At 31.5% G+C, this 19445-nt stretch overlaps 3 protein-coding genes across 6 annotated transcripts; all 3 read left to right on the top strand.

Annotated features, from left to right (window-relative positions):
* The first annotated feature begins 220 nt into the window (after window positions 1-220).
* On the top strand, window positions 221-4252 carry LOC127256694 (protein IQ-DOMAIN 12-like). The gene is made up of 6 exons (XM_051282831.1): window positions 221-374; window positions 491-594; window positions 1268-1540; window positions 2119-2343; window positions 2457-2570; window positions 3602-4252. The coding sequence occupies exons 1-6, from the start codon at window positions 338-340 to the stop codon at window positions 4046-4048; spliced, it is 1200 nt and encodes a 399-aa protein (XP_051138788.1). The 5' UTR covers window positions 221-337; the 3' UTR covers window positions 4049-4252.
* A 2046-nt stretch (window positions 4253-6298) lies between these two features.
* Window positions 6299-13840, top strand: LOC127256668 (TPR repeat-containing thioredoxin TTL4). Of its 4 annotated transcripts, none has more exons than XR_007839889.1 (12): window positions 6301-8290; window positions 8381-8620; window positions 8710-8839; window positions 9697-9849; window positions 9954-10174; window positions 10256-10325; window positions 10423-10629; window positions 10987-11228; window positions 11349-11427; window positions 11504-11644; window positions 12325-12625; window positions 13709-13840. XR_007839889.1 is itself a non-coding variant. In XM_051282790.1 (11 exons), exons 1-11 carry the CDS (start codon window positions 6576-6578, stop codon window positions 12544-12546), a joined length of 3420 nt encoding a protein of 1139 aa, XP_051138747.1. In that variant the 5' UTR covers window positions 6301-6575; the 3' UTR covers window positions 12547-13039. The 4 variants fall into 4 exon arrangements, 2 of the variants coding, with proteins under 2 accessions (XP_051138748.1, XP_051138747.1); XR_007839888.1 differs by lacking the exon at window positions 13709-13840 and adding an exon at window positions 12730-13039; XM_051282790.1 differs by lacking the exon at window positions 13709-13840 and having other exon boundaries at window positions 12325-13039.
* A 395-nt stretch (window positions 13841-14235) lies between these two features.
* LOC127256670 (jasmonate-induced oxygenase 2-like) lies at window positions 14236-18579 on the top strand. Its single transcript, XM_051282794.1, has 4 exons — window positions 14236-14571; window positions 16257-16495; window positions 17214-17541; window positions 18309-18579. Exons 1-4 carry the CDS (start codon window positions 14290-14292, stop codon window positions 18543-18545), a joined length of 1086 nt encoding a protein of 361 aa, XP_051138751.1. The 5' UTR covers window positions 14236-14289; the 3' UTR covers window positions 18546-18579.
* Window positions 18580-19445: the final 866 nt, after the last annotated feature.

Raw genomic sequence — 19445 nt, 5'->3', positions numbered from 1 at the left:
CTAACCACCCCTAATAAAAATAAATAGATATATACAAAATGAGATTATTATTATTACAAACATTTCCTCAAAAGTTGCTTTCACAATCAGTATCGATGAGCACATGCTATGCTCTTGAAAGCACAACTAAACAAATTTCTGTACTCAAAGCTTTCCGCAGCCAAACAAAATAAGCTTCAGATTTAATTAATGTATGTCACCCCCACCACCATCATTCCCACAAACCCTCATCCAAAAGTTTATTTTAAATAAAATAATAAAAATTGTTGCCTATTTAATTTGAGGAGTATTATTTCTGGCATTATAAATCCATGGCTACCCATTTCTTCTTTATTCGATGATCTGTTTGCTTCTTACAGACTTACTCCATTCAGGTATGCATCTTCATCCATGGCTTTTTTATTTTTATTTTTCATTTTTCTCGAAGAAATTAAGGTTGACTTCTTCTTTCTTACATTTCAATCATGGGACATAATCGAAAATTAAACAGATGAAGTTAATGTAAGAGTTATCCATATGGGCAAGAAAAGGAGGTGGCTTAGTTATGTGAAAAGGCTGTTCTTCATTCCCAAGTCGAAGACGAATTCTGATGAGGTAGATTTAATCGAAAAATTATCGTCAATTGTGTTGCCTTTAAAATATTATATAGGTTTGGTTGGATACCAATATTAAAAATTAATGATATTTTAATATTAAAATGAAATAGGTAAAAAGTAACTGTATGGATTGAATGATATTTTATTTCAGCACTTACCCTTGATTAGTTAAAAATTTAATTATCTTAATTATATTAATAATATAATTAAATGAGATAAACCTAATGGATAGCCAAAAAGTACAAAAGAGATATTATTGGAAATTTATTAAATAATTATAAAATAGTGGGATAAATAAAAAATATAGTGATAAATTGATTATTATTTGTTAGAAATAAAAATAGTGAAATCGTGGACAGATAAAATTGCATGGAATTAAGTACTAAGTTTAGAGGACGATAAAAAAAAATTTAATTACATAATTTTGGCTAATGATCAAAATAAATAGTTACATAATTTTTGCTAACGATAGAGAGAGAGTAATTTTGTTATTTATGATTTAAATAGTAATTCAGATGTGATATATGTTTTTGCGAATAAATAATTTTTTTATAAAACTCATAGTAGTTGCATAGTAAAAAAATTGAAATCAAACTCTAAATGAACGCAGCCGATTCATATTTCATTTCGGGTACATTTATAAGGATTTATGTAAGCTTTTTGCATCCTAGGAATCCAAAAAATGGACATGGTTTTTCGAAAGATTCAAATTCGGAGAGTACCGGGTGATCGAGCCGCCTCAAAAGGCCATAGACGAAGCGACAGATGAGCAGAGGAAGCGCTCGTTGGCTGTCGCCATTGCAACAGCAGCTGCTGCAGAAGCTGCCGTGGCGGCTGCCAATGCAGCGGCCGAGGTTGTCCGTCTGACGAATGCGCCATATGAACTCGACAGGAAAAATCATCGCGCTGCTGTCAAAATTCAATCTTCTTACCGAAGACATCTTGTGAGTCTCTCTTAAGCATCGTAAAGTTGCGCCCAAATGTCTGAGTTTTGAATAATAAAAAAATTTTAGTTGGAATATTTTTTATATGATATACATAAATGTCATGTGATATTTCAAATAACAAATTAATTTTTAATAAAATTTAAAAATATTAAAAATAATTCTAACAGAACACGTAAGAGAAATAAATAATTTTCAATGATTTTTTTAAGTGATTTTGTTTTTTAAATAAAAATTACTTATGAATTTCAAACAATACAAAAATGAATATTGCAATATTTAGTTGATGCTAATGTAGTTTGTTATTTTGTATTTCAAAAATTTTAAAAATCAGCCTCCCATTTCATCATATCCTAGTTCCGCCATTGTGTGCAAGAATTGTCTATTTTGATCGAAATTTTGTATGCTAAAATTGAAGGAAAGAAAAAATTATATGCGATAAATGATGATAATTGCGAATTTTCGTACAAATGTGAGGACTTGTTTTGTCAATATTATTGCGCAATAGTACCTCTTGTTATTTTAGGACAAAAAAATGCGTCCGAATGTAGTTTAAACTTCGGGTTGGAAATTTGTAGGCGAAGAAAGCGTTGAATGCGTTGAAGGGAGTGGTGAAGCTTCAAGCGGTGGTTAGAGGGGAGCTAGTGAGGCGTAGGGTTGTCGACTCGTCGCCATTAAAGTCATTATTTTTTTTGACGGCTCAACACGAAAGAAGAGTTCCTACATTGCTCGATTACCTTAGCCACGGCAAGAAAATTCGAAGTCTCGGCCAAAAGGGAGGGAGCAAATCCGGAGAATTACACGTGAGTAATGAGAATGCATTTTGTTCATCCTCGCCGTGTTTCGGATGGTCTTAACATTTTTCTATTTTTTTTTGGTGACGATTGGATTTGTTATTTTACATTTTTATTTGTAGAGAATTTGGGATCCGAGCTTGGTTTCGAAAGAAGAAATGGAGGCTTTGTATCTTCAAAAACAAGAAGCAATCGCTAAACGCGAGCGTATGAAGCAATATTCGTTCTCCCATCGGGTAAATTAACAAATTAAAATTTCTAGTCGAAAGTAGAACTATTAATCGAGTCGAGTATCTCATTTTCGAACTCGACTATGAGTTTTTATCGAGTTGAGGTTGTTAAGAATCTTATATGGATTGAGTGCAATTTCGAACTCAAGTATATTTACTCTATCTGTCTCACCTGTATCGTCTCAATTTTTTTTTAGTACATTAAAAAAAAATAGTATAATGGTAACTGAGTTTGTGTAAGATGAAAATATTTAAAAATACCTTTGAATTTAACAAGTTTAAGGTGTAATGATATTTTGGTAAATAGAAGTAAGAATGCAATGGTAATTGAGTGGTGACCATCCATCCTCATTCAAAGTACCTTTTTGTTTTCTTTAATAAATTAAAAAATAATAGTATTTTATTAATCAATGAAACTTTGAAAGATAGTTTTAACTTTTTTGTCATTGTAATTACAAATGAAATGAATACTTTTTGTAAAATTTAAAAGTATTTTTGATATTTATATATGAATTACTTTTATTATAATAGAAAAAAATGATACTTTTGAGTGTAATAGACGAAAGTGATAAAAAAATACTTTGAATTGGACAGAGGAAGTAATGTCCTAATCAAAGGGCCTATTTGATGTTGCTTAGTAAATTTGAAGATAATAGTATTTTATTAGTTAATGAAAGTGTATAAGAGTTTTTGATATTTTTGCTGTTTGACTTTACGTATAAAGTAATTGTAGGTGTAATGATATATTTGTAATTTAAGTAAAAGTTATTAGCATTTTGGTACTAGTATATGATTAATTTTTCTAAAATAGAAAATTGATACTTTGAAATGGGACAACCGACAATGATAAAAATGATACTTTAAATTGAGATAGACGGAGTATAAATTTATTATCTTATCGAGATTATTCAACTCGATAATTTTCCGACCTCAAGCCAAGCTCGATCTTTAAAGAGCCAAATTCTTCAGTAGTTCAGCTCGTTTAACAACTCTAGTCGAGAGCAAACTTTATTTATGCTGTATCCTATGTTCGCTAGGAAATAAGAAGGCAACACGAGCTCGACGCAAATCCGAAGGACGATGGCGACGAGAAGTCGAGGCCGCTATCTCATCGGCTATCGGAGCTAAGGTTGCGGACTAACCGCGGGCGCGACCTAACGGAGGAAGTGAAGTCGCCGTACTCGCAGCCGAGAAGATCGTTATGTCACGTGAAGCATAAGTCGATCGGCGACGAGGAAATATCTTCACCTAATTCTCCGGTTCTCCCGACTTACATGGCTGCGACGAAATCTGCGGCGGCGAAATGTCGATCGCTGAGCACGCCAAGACAAAGGCTGAGGCTATGCGACACGTACTCGGGCGAGCATTCTTTGCGTGACTTTCGGCTCTCGTCGTCGTGGAGTTTAATCGACGGCGGTGAGATGAGTTTCGGGGGCCGGAACAGTGTTTCAAGGCTTTCGACTTTCGGGTCGACGCTACGCTGAGGTCGATACGGCTCGGATCAGCCCCATTTTTTAATTTTCTTTTTTCCGGGATGCGCCGTCGCCGTCGCCGTCGCCGTCAAAATTCCGGGGTTATTTTTGGCTGTTGCAAGAAGGTTTTCTACTTTGTCTGTTCGAGTTTGTTTGTAGGATGATGTATTTGTGCAGATGATCTTTATCTGTCTTTGTTTTGTGAAATTGTTGGAATTTTTTTTTTTTTTGTGAGGTATAGAAAATATAAAAATATTACTTTTTTTTTAAAAAAACATGTGGAAAAAATACATAGAAAGAACAAAATCACATTTTGCTGAGATTTCCATAAGGGTTTTTATCCATTGTTCTTCTGAAAATTGATTTTGATATATCATTTGTATGTACTGAGGTTGTCCATATTTAATAGCGCCGACAACAGCGGTGTTTTAGTGAACTCGTAAATGTGAGGACATAGATTTAAACGTTGAAATTTAATATTTTTAAAAAGAAAAACTAATTGATTAATAAAAAAATCTTAAAAATTCTAATACAATATAGGTAAATATACGTGATCTCTATTTAAGTAAAAAATAAAATTATATATATTCATATGTTAGTGTTAAAAATATTCTTTAATTTTATTATAAATTATAGATTTATTATTGTTTCGTACATAAATTAACAACAAATTTGTCAATTATTATTTGTTTTACACATTTTATTTTATTTTTGAATATGTGCAATTTTGGGTAATTTTGACAGCACACCAAACATATACAAACAATGCATAGAATATCAATTAATATTCTCTCTGTCCTCTACAATGTCCCAGTACAAAAATTCAAGAAGGTATAATTAATAAATATTTAATAATATATTAGTAAAAATAATTATCGTATAATAAAAATAATTTTAAATTAAAATTAAAATAACTCATTAATCTAATTAAAATTTAAAAATGAGATTAAAGTGTATAATAGTATATATTTTCTCCGTCCACCTCTAATGGTTAGATTTAACTTTTGAATCATTGTACTTCATATTAAAAATATCCTTATATTTGTATAATTATTTTATACAAATATTATTATATTAGTATTACAAGATATTAATAGAAATATTTTTGCGATTTTTTTTTGATTTGTACTGTACTTTTTATAATAATTAATATTAAAAAATCAAAACAGCAAAAATAATTGTAGCCCTTATACATAACCGAGAAAATATTTTATTTACTAAACAAAAAAACATTTAATACAAATATATATATATATATATTATTTTATATTAATAATATAATTTTTCATACCTAAATATAAAAAAAAGCACATACATTTAAAAACACAAAGGGAACATAAATTTTAGTCAATCTTTCTACAATACAAGCATTCATAAAGTATTTTAAATACACATTTTGGATAATAGTTCTAGACATTATAAAAACGTCAAATTTTGCGTTATTTTTTGGTGTTGCTACAGTGCAACGTCAATTTTAGTGTTGCACTGTAACAATGCCAAAAAATGACGTTGCTTTATTATTATTATTTTTTAAATTTTTTAAAATTTTAAAATTATAAATTTGACTTTTAAATTTAATTTTAATTTTTTAAAATTTTTATTTTAAATCATAAAAATAAAAAGTTGTTTAAAATAATAAGAAAAATTAAATATTTGAAGGATACACATTTTACAAAATATAACTGCTAGCATATAATTTCAGATTAAAATAAATTAATATTTTATTGATATATAATGTAATAAAATAATATAATGTTTATTTTTTTTTTGAAAAAATAATTTAAAAAAGTAAAAAATAATGGTATTTTGATATTTAGTTGATTTTTTTTTTCTTTTAAAAAATAAGAATTTTGTATTTGAACAAACTAAATAATAAATAAAAAGTTTACTAGTTGAGAGAGTGAATATATAGTATTAATTACTCGTTCAGTCTCTTGTAAAATATTAAGTTAAAATTTGTAAAATTTATAGTTAATTCGTTGTTTAATTGAAATAAAAAAATTTAAATTATAAAATTTAAAATATAATTAAATTTATACTTATGTTTTTATATCTAAAACAGATCAAAATAAAAATATTGATACTTGTCTTTATGTAGGATTGGAGGAGCAATATTGTCTTATTAAATTTAATTTAAAATAAATTAATACGCACTGCTATAAAACAAATATATATATATATATATAACTTGCATATTGAGTAAAATAATTAGCAGCGTAATAAAAACCATCAAATCAAAAAATTGAATTTTATTGTCTGGGGAAACAAACACGCCGCTAGTCAGCAACGTTCAAATCAATCTTCGTTTTTTTGAAAAGGAATAGTTCAAGAACCCACCAAAACCTAAAATCCCAATCGTCGATAATTTGGTGGAAAGGTTGTCTTAAGCGAATCAACGACCAATCTCGGACCACATTCCTCTGTCTCCTCCTTCGATTTCGCACATCGTAATTGCTTTGCTGAGAGGACGACGACTGATATCATATAAATCGTTGCCTAGCTAAGAACCCTAATTTCTTCGATTGATCATCCTTCGCAAATGGCACCCTCGATGTCCAGTTCGCATCCCGCGTCTGAAACCCCTAAATTCGATTTTCCCTCCAATTTAAAATCTTCCGAGAGCTTCAGATTTTCTCCGGGCTCAATTAACGGCGCTGGATTTCACTGGTCGAAAGCAGGTCCGGAGAAGTCAAATCCGCCGAGCCGATCCAAGCCGAGGCTGACGAAGATCAGGAGGAAGCAAGCGGCGGCTCGTGAAGTCGGGGAGTCGGTTGCAACTGATTTGGGGTTGAGCGTCTCACGCGACGAAGTTAAGCTCGATTGTAACTTTGGGGATTCGGCTGCGGGTGAAAGTAAGAGTGCAGGATTCAATTGGAGTGCAAACAATGGGGCTTGGGATGGATTAGGGTTCGTGCTTGGTAAGCGTTTGGATTTGAATTTGGAAAGTGAGCCTTGTTCAGATTCTGGTGTTGATAAGAATGAATCACTTTTGAATTTAAATTTTAGTCGGCAAGAGATTAAAGCTGAAAAATCTAGCGATATCAAATTTACATTAGAGCAAGAAGTTTTGAATAATGATGGGGGGTTTCGATTTCGATTTCCTTTTGATCAGTGTAGGGAAGATAGTAGCAATAGTTTTATATTTGGTTCTACTAAGAATGAATCTACAGGAAGTAGCTCGGGTTCAAAGATTGAAAAGAATGCTTCTGTTAAAGATGGTGGAAATGCTGATACTGATACTAACTGTGTAGAAAATAATCAGAAATTTATGTTTGGTTCTGGTAAAAGTGATGTAAAATCGGGTGTGGATTCTGAGGATAATCCAACCAGTACATATAAGGACATGTTTAATTTCGCAAGCGGTGGTAAAGAAGATGATAAGTTTCCAAATGCTCGTCGAGATGGTGTTTTTGTTTTTGGAGGATTGAATGAGAAAGGGGGATTCAATTCTTGTGGTGATAATGGTTTTGGGCAGCATATAAACAATTCTGTTTCGGATAGTAGCTTTAAATTTCAGAGCAGTGGCACTTCTGGTCGAGTATTTGAGGAAAACAGTTCGTTTTGTATATCAAATGAGATGAACAAGTTGAATATTGATGAAACTAGCAGGCGAGGAAGTTTTTTTCCGGTGAAGGGTGGCGTGTTTGTGTTTGGAAGCAACCTAAGTAATCCTGAATCAAGTGGAAATTCATCGTCTTTCTCCACAGATGGTGGATTCGGAATCCTAAAAAATGGTAGCTCCATGAATAAAGATGATACTGATGGAAAATTTTCTGGAGCCGATCAATCAGATATGAAATTTGCATTTCCAAGCTTCAGTTTTACTCTCGGCAGGGATAATGAAAATGCAGAACCACAGGTGAAGAAAAGATCGAAGAAGAAGAATGGAAAGACAAGACCAAAAACCATAGTTGAACAGTTGTTAGGTGGAAATAAGGTTCAGCAAAATCAAAATTCTTGTGATGTTGGTTCGCCGATGGATTTTTCGCCTTATCAAGATGCTAATGACGGCACTAAAGTAACGGGAGAATATGTTGCAGGCGAAACAGATGCTGTGGAGACCAATTCAAATTTGTCTCCTTCGGTACCATCACAAGATGGTCTGTCGTCTGTGAGAAATGTTTATAAAAAGAAGTATAAGTTAAAAGTCGGCTCGAATCGCAAGGTCCAATGTAATGATTCCGACAAAGAAAATGCAGAACAGGAACCTAGAGGGACTACACCTCATGAAGTGTGTGAGCATTGGCGAATAAGGTACATTTGTATCACTTATTCTTTTTACGAACAAAATTCTATTGCAACCATTTACTTAACAAAATTCTACAAACATTCGATTTGATTTAGGGGAAATGAGGCTTACCACGCCGGAAAACTTTCTAAAGCCGAGGAGTTCTACACGATGGGAATTAATTCGGTGGCGCATGTTAGTACCTTAGGGTATTCCATGAAGCCGCTTTTACTCTGCTATAGCAACCGTGCTGCCACACGAATGTCACTTGGGAGGATGGTGGAGGCCATTGGAGATTGTACAAAAGCAGCGGCGCTAGAGCCGAATTTTCTGAAAGTTATATTAAGAGCTGGAAAGTGAGTATTTTTCATCCATATTTCAAAAACAGTTATGTTTATGGTTCTTTTATGTTGACTTTGATCGCTTGGATTAATATAATTGGCAGTTGTTACCTGGTGTTGGGAGAAATTGAAGAGGCAATTCAGTGTTTCGGTAAGTGCTTGAATTCAGGGTCCGACTTTTGCTTGGACAGGAGATTTACGATTGAAGCTGCAGAGGGACTGCAAAAGGCAAAGGTGAGATAGGAGACTTATCATGAATTTTTTGTGCTTAATAATCGCTTGTAGAGCTGTTAAACGAGCCTAGCGAGCTCGAGTATTTGTTGTTCGAGCTTGAATCGAATTTGTTAATAGTACAGGTTTGGCTTGGTTTGTTAAGAATTCGAGCTAAAATAGTGGCTTGAGCTCGGCTCATTAAGAATTTGAGCCAAAATAGTGGCTCTAACTTGCCTCGTTTGGCTCAAATTTAGGCTCAAGCTCGGCTTGAATTTTATACATATCTTATAGATTTTTTAATATATAAATTAAATATTTTTGTTAATAGTATAGGTTTGGCTTGGTTTATTAAGAATTCGAGCCAAAATAGTGGCTCTAGCTCGGCTCATTAAGAATTTAAGCCAAAATAGTGGCTCGAATTTGGCTCATTTGGCTCAAATTTAGGCTCAAGCTCGGCTTGAATTTTATACATATCTTATAGATTTAATTTTATACATATCTTATAGATTTATTAATATATAAATTAAATATATTTAATTTTATTCATAATTTATTATAATAAAATATTGAAATCTTATTAATAAATACATTTTGTATATATTATATTATATAATATATAAATGATATAAACGTATTATCATTAACGAGTTCAATTGAGCTAACCGTGAGCTGAGAAAAATTTTCGAACTCAAGCCCGAGTCGAGCTGTTAATGAACCAGGTTGGGCTTGGCTCGCGAGCTACTCGATTTGTTTAAGAACTTTAATTGCTCGTATATTATTTGATATTTTGTAGATCGTTGTCTGATTAATTCTAGTGACAAAAGATTGTTGTTGTTCCTTCGTGTATTTTCATGTGATGAATATTTTTTGATTGACAGAAAGTTGCCGAGCACATGCGCGAATCCACGAAGCTCTTGCAAGAAGGAACTCCCGATGCCGCAAGCAGTGCTCTTGAAAATATTGACGCAGCTTTGTCGATAAGCCGTTACTCGGAGAGGTTATTTGAGTTGAAAGCAGAGGCTTTATGCAATGTATGTGCAAAATCTCATTCATACATTCTATTCGTTGAGATCTTTTATATAGTTGACTTTTATAGTTATGTGAGTTAAGTACTTTAACGATGTTGTTGATTCAGATGCGGATGTATATTGAAGCAATTAACTTCTGTGAGCAAACTCTTGATGTTACCAAAAAGAATTATGATCCGGATCATTCAGATAATCCCAACTACAAGAATCCTCGTGTTAAATCATGGAGGCGGAACCTGCAGATTAAGTCATATTATCATCTTGGGAAGCTTGAATTGGCGCTTGAATTGATTGAAAAGCAAGAAAAGTTGGGTGTCAGCGATTCCAAGTAAACTTCTTTAACTCTAGTCTGAATTTCATTGTATTTACATGTATTTGTGATGTTAATTTCATTTTTTTTGATGCATAGTTCGGAAAGCTCGATTCAGGATTTGCCAATTTCTTTTGCTGCTACTGTACGGGATCTTTTATGTTTAAAGGTATGTTGAGTGCTAATACATAAAGCTTTGTACATAAATTCATAAATTTTTCGTGTAAAAGCAATACGTTTAAATTTCCATTTTATACTTGCTGCAGAAATCAGGAAACGAAGCCTTTACTGCTGGACGGTATGCAGAAGCAATAGAGTTTTATACCTCTGCAATATCGAAAAGTTTTGAGTCGCGCCCTTTTATGGCCGTATGCTTTTGTAATCGTGCTGCTGCGTACCAATCACTCAACCAAATCGTAGATGCCATTGCAGATTGCAGTATAGCAATTGCCCTTGATGAAAATTACCAAAAGGTTAGTTACTATATAGTAAACATAAATGTTGTTAACTTGCCCCAGTCCACTATTGCCGATCATCTGCTTACCAAGAGCATCCCTATTCTTTTCTGCCTATAACGCATATTGATTAGGACATCGATAACAAATTTCACCCAGTTGTTTTAGAAGACAAAAATTCATTTTTCTAGTGAAAAGAATTAGTGGTAGTTTATTTCATTCGAGAGAGAGTTAACATTAGGGATTGGGAGTGAAAATGAAAATGAGAAGAACATGAATTTGAAGAGCGACATCGATATAGTATGGGGGTTGTTTGCTCGGCTTTATTGTCAATTGTGCTTGTTGAATTATATGTTTATATATATTTATATGTAGGCAATATCCCGGAGAGCTACCTTGTATGAGATGATAAGAGATTATAAGCAAGCAGCAATTGATCTTCAGAGTCTGGTCGAACTTCTTGCGAGGAAATCTCAAGCCAAGAATCAACAAAATGATTCTCAAAGTAGATCGAGTGGAGGAGGCAGTGTGAGGGATTTAAGAAAAGCTCGTCGTCGTCTTTCCTCAGTTGAAGAGAAGGCTAAAGAGGAGATTTCCCTCGATCATTACCTCATTTTGTAAGTCCAATCACTATACATACAAACATACATACATACATATATATATACATACATAATTTTAACTCAAGCATATTTTAAATCGTGATTTTGATTTTGATTTTAAATATTGCTTGGTAGAGGAATCAAATCATCAGACACAGAATCTGAGATCAAGAAGGCATATCGAAAGGCGGCTCTCAAGCATCATCCGGACAAGGTATTGTGGCCTTATTCTTACATGGTTTTCAATTATCCGAAAATCTTGTCTTGACACACTTGTTTATCCTCTGCAGGCCAGCCAGGCCTTGGCGAGAAGTGACCATGGGGATGGTGGTACTCTCTGGAAGGAAGTTGGTGAGAAAATCCACGAGGATGCTGACAAGCTATTCAAAATAATCGGGGCAGCATATGCTGAACTTTCAGATCCATCCAAGGTACAATCAAAGCCCTTATATATAATCATGAGAAAGAAGCTAACTATCAGAATAACTAGGGGTGAAAACGGTTCGGGTATTTTGCAAATATACAGATATATGATATTCGAATCGAACCGAATAAATACTTGAAACTGCGAACTGTATCCGAACCGAACCGAACTGAATTTTCAGTTAACCGAAAATATTTGCAAATAATTTGAACCAAATTGAACCGAATGTTTGGTTAACCGAAAATATTTGCAATATTTGCAAATAATTCGAACCAAACCGAATTTTTAATTAACTGAAAATATTTGCAATATTTGCAAATAATTCGAACTGAACCGAAATTAAAAAAATACATTAAAAATAATTAAAATTTTAATTAAATAAAAATATTTGTAAATATTCCGACCGCCGAACTGAATATAATTATTAATATATATTTTAAGATATAATAGTATAAATATATTCGGTTCGGATAAATATAAAAAATCAAAATCGAATAGAATCAAACAAATATTAAATATACAGTATTTGTATTCGAACGGGATTTGCTCGGTTAATAAAAAAATTCGGTTCGATTCAACGGTTTAGCGATTCGGTTCGATTTTTTCGCCCACCCCTAAGATTAACGATTATATTACACTTTGTACATCTCATTTCTGTTCCAATATTGTGCGTCGATTGTTTTGCAGCGATCCAAATACAATATACAAGAGGAGTTTAGGAATTCTTACAAGGACAGCAACAGAAATAGCAATTCAGGTCAACCATCGACATCTTATAGTTCTCCATACGAACGGGAAAGTAATGTGTATGGAAGACATTCCGGATTCGGCACTTCATTTCACAGAAACAACAGCCGGCGACATGGTTTTGACTCAAGAACTTACGGATCTTCCTATTCCCGATGGTAGATCAAGCAAATTCACTTGGAAATACACAGAAAGTTCTTATAATCGAATAGGATTGCAGATTACGGGCTCTTCCCGGAAGGTAATTCAAGATATCCATCCTTGAATGATTTTCTATATATCTTCGACATTTTTTGGACGTGCGGTTGATTATCCCGTTGCATTGATTTTTGAGCTATGTTGAAGATGCTGGAAGATGTTTCGAATATTTGAAGGGGAAACATCTCTTGCAGCTTGAGAAATATACATGTCTTTGTTTATTAATTTGTTCGAATGTTATATGAAGAAACTTCGATTGTTGAATTGGTTGTCGTGGTGGGATCGTCCATTGTGAAGTGTAATAATTCTTGAGAGTTGGGGCAATTTGTCGAGATTAATGTTGTACTATTTGGTAGATTTTGATGTTTTTCTGAGATCACATGAAATTTGTTCGAACCAAATACTTATGGCTTGTGAATTTGCGATGAAATTACCTCATTTTTCCGACAAGAATGAATTTGTTGTAGATTTCTTGCGATTTGTTTGTGGGTTTGGGTTTAGATTTTTAAATAGTAAAAAGTTGAATTTGAATAATTGTTTGATGTGATATAAATAGACAATAATGTGATATTTTGAATATAAAATAAATTTGTAGTATAATAAAAAAAATAAAGTAATTATTTGATTTGATATTTTTGGAAAAAAGAATCTGAATAGTAAAAATTGTCTAAAAAATTCACAAAAGGACACAACTTAAAGGTTTTGTTTAGATATCTTTTGGGAGATGTTTAGAGTTTTGGAACTTACAGGGAACAATATAAAAATTATACGCTAAATTGTACAAAATTATCTGTAATTTTATGAAATTATGTCAAATCTTATATATTTGTAAATCTGTGTTAAACTCTTTCGTAATTTCATAAACTCTGCGTTTAAGCTCTACGGCAGTATTTATTTAACGGTAGTTGACCTAAGTGCGCCTAAATTGCGAATAAATTTTAGAATTTTAATTTGTAAACCCCTATCCATTGTGAAAATATATTCAGGGTGTATTTGGTTTGCACTTAAATTTTAATTTTATGTTTGTATTTTAATTGTTTAACCGGTTGTTAAGTCTATTTTGTTAGCTTTATATTTACTAGCAGAATATATATAATATATGTCACGGTTGACATTTCTTCCCCAGGTTCTCAGCTTATATTCCAGGCGTATTGGGCACAGAAGAGAAGACGACTGGTCTAAGCCTCAGTCCAAGTGTGACTTAGGCGTCGGGCGTGTCAGCTTCCGGGCATATATATATATATATACTTTATATTCTCACAAGGATAACGATACCATACAAAATATTATTTTTTTATATTATTAAAATTATTTCTTATACATAATATAAAAAATATGAAAATACACAATGAACACACTAAAGTTTGTGAATATGATCTCCACATACTAATAGAACACTCTTATTTTTACTTAAAATTTCGATCGTACCATTCCTCATCAGTTATACTATCGGAGACATTTTCGTCACTACACTCTTATACACTATTCACTATACATAAAATAAAACTTTTTTTTTCCTTTTAATTACATTCGATATATATATATATATATTACGAAAAAAAACAATGTATTCTTATAAAAAATCATAAAAAGAAATTGAAAAGAACTCTAAAATACAATGATTATAAATAATGACCACTTGTCTACAAATGGTACATCAACATATAGAGGCCCTTCGTCTACCTCTGTTAGGAAAATTCATCATTAATGGCCTCCTCTTCTGCCGTCACCGCCGCCACCATAGAAGTGGAGGTGTCCGGCGAACGGCGCAAACATGTCCAAGAAATGTCCGAAGACGGCGACGAGGTTCCCCAAGGATATGTGTGGAAAGACAAAAGTAGACATGGACCCATAGAACTTGTTGTCCCTTTGGCTGAGGATTTCCCCGTCATTGATCTCAGTCGCCTCTTGTCACCGTCGACTGCCATTGATGCCGCCGCGGAGCTCGCCAGCCTCCGCTCCGCTCTTCGCTCGTGGGGCTGTTTCAAGGTTTTTTTCTTTTTTTTTTTATTTTTAAATTTGTCTTTCCCGTCTTCTAAGGAAAAATAAAGACTCTGTTTACTTGAAATTTCGTTTTAATTTTGGTACGATTCAATTTACAGTAGATATAAGATGAAATGCATATTTTTATTTGAAGAATTTACGACCCAAAACATAACACAATTACATCTACAATAGTATCTATATTGACGTTCTAAAAGTATCAATTTTATATTCAAATCATCGGATCATATTAGATCAAATCACATACAAGAATTTTATAATGCAAAACAAAACACATACAAATCATAATTTGAGTTCGAATTAGAGTTTCTTTACTTTGTGGTTTGAAATTGCTTTGAAATGAGGTGCCGATTTGAATTTTTGTTTCAATAGTATTTTGATATGATGTTTTACGAGAAAAAATATTGTATTTTTATACATAGCAAATATTTTTCATTTCAATTTAAAATTACAAAAGATAAAAAGCTTAAGTGTGTCGAAATATTCTTCTTTCTTTGTACATATGAGAATGTTACTAAATTTGAGGGAGTTTTTGTTTTTGTTTTTCTGTTTTAAGAAAGAACTAAAACTATAATTGCTGTGATAATTTTTATATATATATATATATATATATATTTTTTTTTTAATTTTTTTTTCTTTAACAAGAAAAAAATATCACAGGTATCGAATTTTTTTTTTTTCAATTGACTTTGTGAATATTTTGGTTGTTTTTGATTAATCTGGATGTGAAATTTTTTGATGAATATACTATACATTTTTAATGCGATACATTAAATTAAAAATTATTTTGAATATTTTATTTCAAATAGAAAAAAAAATATAAATGATTTCAAAAAAAATATTTTATTACAATTTGCATGCCAATCATGGAAGATCGTGCTTATCCTTCGATTAATTTATTCATATTACAAGTCAACATTTTCAGCTATCCATTTATCATTATTATGTTTAAATATTGGTATATATAAAATAAGAAGTATATAATTTATTTTACATTTTATCTTCACGTTACTCAAGGGAGATGTTGGCGTGTTAATATGATGCATTGTTAGGACATATTTTTTGTATCGAAATAAATGATTTTATATACTCCGTGGACAATTATTATATTGTATTTGTATTATATTTATATAAATTATGTGATGGCTGTTATTATTTTGGTAACGATCTGTTATTTATTGATGTACTTATTAGCACCGTGCTGAATTAAAAAATTCAGTAAAGTAATTGTCGACTTATTTAAACTATGCAGTTCATATATATATATATATATAATCTTGAAAAGATAGGAATTATGAAGACTTTTATATTTTTCAATGTTTATTATTTTTCGAAAATTAATTATCACTACAAAAAAAGAAATATATATGTAACAGAATTCCGTCCCTAAAGTTCACGTAGCTAACGTAATTTTATTCCTAATTCCGTCTCTAATGTCATTAGTAACAGAAAAAGTAAATTTAGAGAAAAATATTTTGTTACAAAAATGATTTTTTCTTATAGTGTATGAAAAAATATTTATATTAATATTTCATATATACATTGTAAAATAAATTAGCGGGTATATGTTTATATTCAAAATCTTAATATAGAATAGCGATTTAAAGTATTCGTCGCATTACTAATGATCATGGATGGACTTTTATGCCTTAATGTGTATATTATTGTAGGCAATCAACCATGGGATCGACATTTCTTTACTAGAAAATCTACGCCAATTTAGTCGAGAATTTTTTCACCTACCAATGGCCGAGAAGCAAAAATATGCCCGAGGAGCTGCTGGCAATGATGGATATGGCACCGATCCGATGCTATTTAAAAACCAACCTCTCGATTGGACAGATAGACTATTCCTCACCGTTACCCCGCGATCCCATCAAAATCTCCAATATTGGCCCGAAAACCTCAGGTAAATCAAATCGGAAAATAACACCCCGGGAATAATATATGATATATATATGTATGTCTTTTTTAATATAAAAACGTGAGGGATAATTTTTTTTTTCTTTTTAGTCTCGCATATGACATACTTTATATATAAATTTGATCTTTTGTTCTTGCATAAAAATAGTTTAATATTTCTTTCATCGTTGAAAATATACTTTTTGATTTAATTTTGTATATGTATTTAAAAACTTAAGTCCATATTAACATTTTATATTAGAAATTGCCACATCGTTAGTCTATATTATTTCCGATGGTACCATGTCAACATACATGACATTATTCCAGTATTAGTAGACTTTTTCAACTATTACAAATTAGATACAAGTCTTTCTACACAGATTTTTCTTAAAGATCAAAATGATCGATACTTTATACAAAATTTATTGCACAATTTATTTTTGTATTAAAAAAGACGTAGGTAGAATTTCTATTCTCACGATTTTTTTTCATACAAATATAGGATTTCTACGTACAACTATAATTTATTTTTAATTTTAAGTGAATATAATTGATCGTTTGAGCTTTGTTCTTTTTATGTTTTCTTTCCGTACATTTTTCCAAAAAAAATTAATACACTAAACACATTTATTATTTTATATTCCCTACACAATTTGCTATACTTCACATAATTTTTTTTTCTTTTCAACAAATCTCTCAAAACAAACACACCCTTGTCGTAGGGACATATTGAATGAATATGCGGATAAGGTGGGCAAGATCCAAGTCGAGCTTCTTAAAGCCATGGCAAGGTCATCAAACTTACCTGAGGATCGATTTCTAAAGCAATATGGCGAACAACCATATATGGTTGCAAGATTCAATTTCTACCCTCCTTGCAAAAGGCCGGATTTAGTTCTTGGGCTTAAGCCACATTCGGATGGGTCAGCATTGACGTTTCTGCTGCAAGACGACGAGGTTAAAGGCCTACAGTTGCTCAAGGACGATAACTGGTTCGAAATTCCTACAATGCCCCATGCGTTGCTTGTCAATGTCGGAGATCAGCTCGAGGTAAGCTACATAAAATACCCTTTAGGTAAAATCACACGAGCGAAATAAAATAGGGAGTGTTAAGCGTGCGCACATACACATATATATCTGGTCGTGAACTCAATAATAATATATAGAAAACTAAAAGTAGAATCAGAAGCAATAGTTGAAATTCTTTTGAGTATTGAATTATCTGATAGCAAATTATTTTGCTTATACAGAATCAATAAAAAACTAATTAAATATGCGGCTAATTTCGTGTAGATAATGAGCAACGGAGTATAGTTTTTTGGTTGTAAAGTCACTAATAATAATAATAAATTAAAAGTAGAATTAGTTAAAAACAATAGTTGAAATTCTTCTGAGTATTGAATTATTTGATAGCAAATTATTTTGTTTACACAAAATCAATATAAAACCTAAATGTGAGACTAATTTTGTATAGAGAATGAGCAATGGAATATATATATATATTTGTTCGTAAACTCTAGAATTAGAAGTAACAATTGAAATTCTTTTGAGTATTGAATTGTTTGATACAAAATTATTATTTTGCTTCACAAAATCAGTGAAAGGCTAAATATATGACTAATTTTGAATAGATAATGAGCAATGGAGTAATATATATATATATATATATATATTCATAAACTCAATAATAATAAAAAACTAAAATAAGAATTAGAAGCAATAGTCGAAATTCTTCGAAGTATTGAACTATTTGATAGAAAATTATTTTGTCTACACACAATCAATAAAATGCTAACTATGCGACTAATTTCTCGTAGATAATGAGCAATGGAGAGTTTAAAAGCCCCGTGCACAAAGTGATTATAAACTCGGAAAGGGAAAGAAACACATTGGCTTTGTTTTGCTCTCCGGATGTTTCAATGGAGATTGGGCCGGTGGAGGAGTTAGTCGATGGCGCGCGGCCTAGGTTGTTCAAGAATATACAAAATTATATTCCAACCTATTTCCACTACTTTCAGCAGGGGGAAATGCCTATTGACGCGATGAGAATTTAATTCTATGTTGTCATTATAGGTGTTGTAAGAGCTTCACGGCGACCAAAAGCGAATCGAGTGATATTGTTTATATTCTTGGGGTTTCTACGGTTTGAATAAGATTTTGGAACGTCGATTTAATTATACGAGGCTTCTACATTGAAATATGACAATGACTTGAAAAACATCGAAATTGTTTTTAAGAGCTTAGGGTACTATGTTGTCACAAGGTACAAATGTTTATTTGAACAAATTAAAGAACGCTCGCACACATTCAACTTTTTTGCAAATTAAGATGCAAAAAGTTAATAATTTAAAATAAAATATTATTTTTTTTTATATTATTAACATAATTGTTTTAAAAAAGTAAATTTATCCAAAAACATAATATGAACAAACCAAATATTGATTCGTTTATATAGTTGAATTAATCTTTAATTTAAACATCAATATTCAATTGATGATATATATATAAAATTATATATTATACACTAATTTTTTTATTTTTTTTATTATTATTATAATGTACTCTCAATCATTGGAATCTCTTCTTATTCTCTTTGTAAAATACAAAAACAAAAAAAAAAAAAACATATGGAACATATTTCAATGATGAAAGTAGTATACAAATACCACTTCAATATATTTAGTCATCAATATATATTAACATTCTTCTAACATACATTGATAAAATAATTCGATCATACTTTATCAACAATATATATATATATTCCACTGGTATGTGGTAGACTCGTGATCGTAAGATAATAATTTCAAACCCCTGAAGCCTCAAGTCTTATTATAAAAAAAAATTTATGTATATACACACGACTAGAATCGGACGAGAGAGTATAAATTTACTAAATTAATTCAATTTCCCATCAATAATTTGGGCCATGTATGTTTATGGCCGTACAGGCC

The sequence above is a fragment of the Andrographis paniculata genome, unplaced genomic scaffold, assembly GCF_009805555.1.
Source record: "Andrographis paniculata isolate CXL003 unplaced genomic scaffold, ASM980555v1 Contig56END, whole genome shotgun sequence".
Classification (NCBI taxonomy): domain Eukaryota; kingdom Viridiplantae; phylum Streptophyta; class Magnoliopsida; order Lamiales; family Acanthaceae; genus Andrographis; species Andrographis paniculata.
The sequence above is the reverse complement of the archived record's forward strand: the minus strand, read 5'-3'. Positions and strand labels throughout refer to the sequence as shown.

Coding starts and splice junctions, on each gene's coding strand:
- LOC127256694 (XM_051282831.1), top strand. CDS start 338: ATGATCTGTTTGCTTCTTACAGACTTACTCCATTCAG. Junction 2,344..2,456: donor GCAAATCCGGAGAATTACAC/GTGAGTAATGAG, acceptor TTTTATTTGTAG/AGAATTTGGGATCCGAGCTT. Junction 2,571..3,601: donor AATATTCGTTCTCCCATCGG/GTAAATTAACAA, acceptor TATGTTCGCTAG/GAAATAAGAAGGCAACACGA.
- LOC127256668 (XM_051282790.1), top strand. CDS start 6,576: ATGGCACCCTCGATGTCCAGTTCGCATCCCGCGTCTGAAACCCCTAAA. Junction 8,621..8,709: donor GTTATATTAAGAGCTGGAAA/GTGAGTATTTTT, acceptor TATAATTGGCAG/TTGTTACCTGGTGTTGGGAG. Junction 11,229..11,348: donor CTCGATCATTACCTCATTTT/GTAAGTCCAATC, acceptor ATTGCTTGGTAG/AGGAATCAAATCATCAGACA.
- LOC127256670 (XM_051282794.1), top strand. CDS start 14,290: ATGGCCTCCTCTTCTGCCGTCACCGCCGCCACCATAGAAGTGGAGGTG. Junction 14,572..16,256: donor GCTCGTGGGGCTGTTTCAAG/GTTTTTTTCTTT, acceptor ATATTATTGTAG/GCAATCAACCATGGGATCGA. Junction 16,496..17,213: donor TATTGGCCCGAAAACCTCAG/GTAAATCAAATC, acceptor CCCTTGTCGTAG/GGACATATTGAATGAATATG.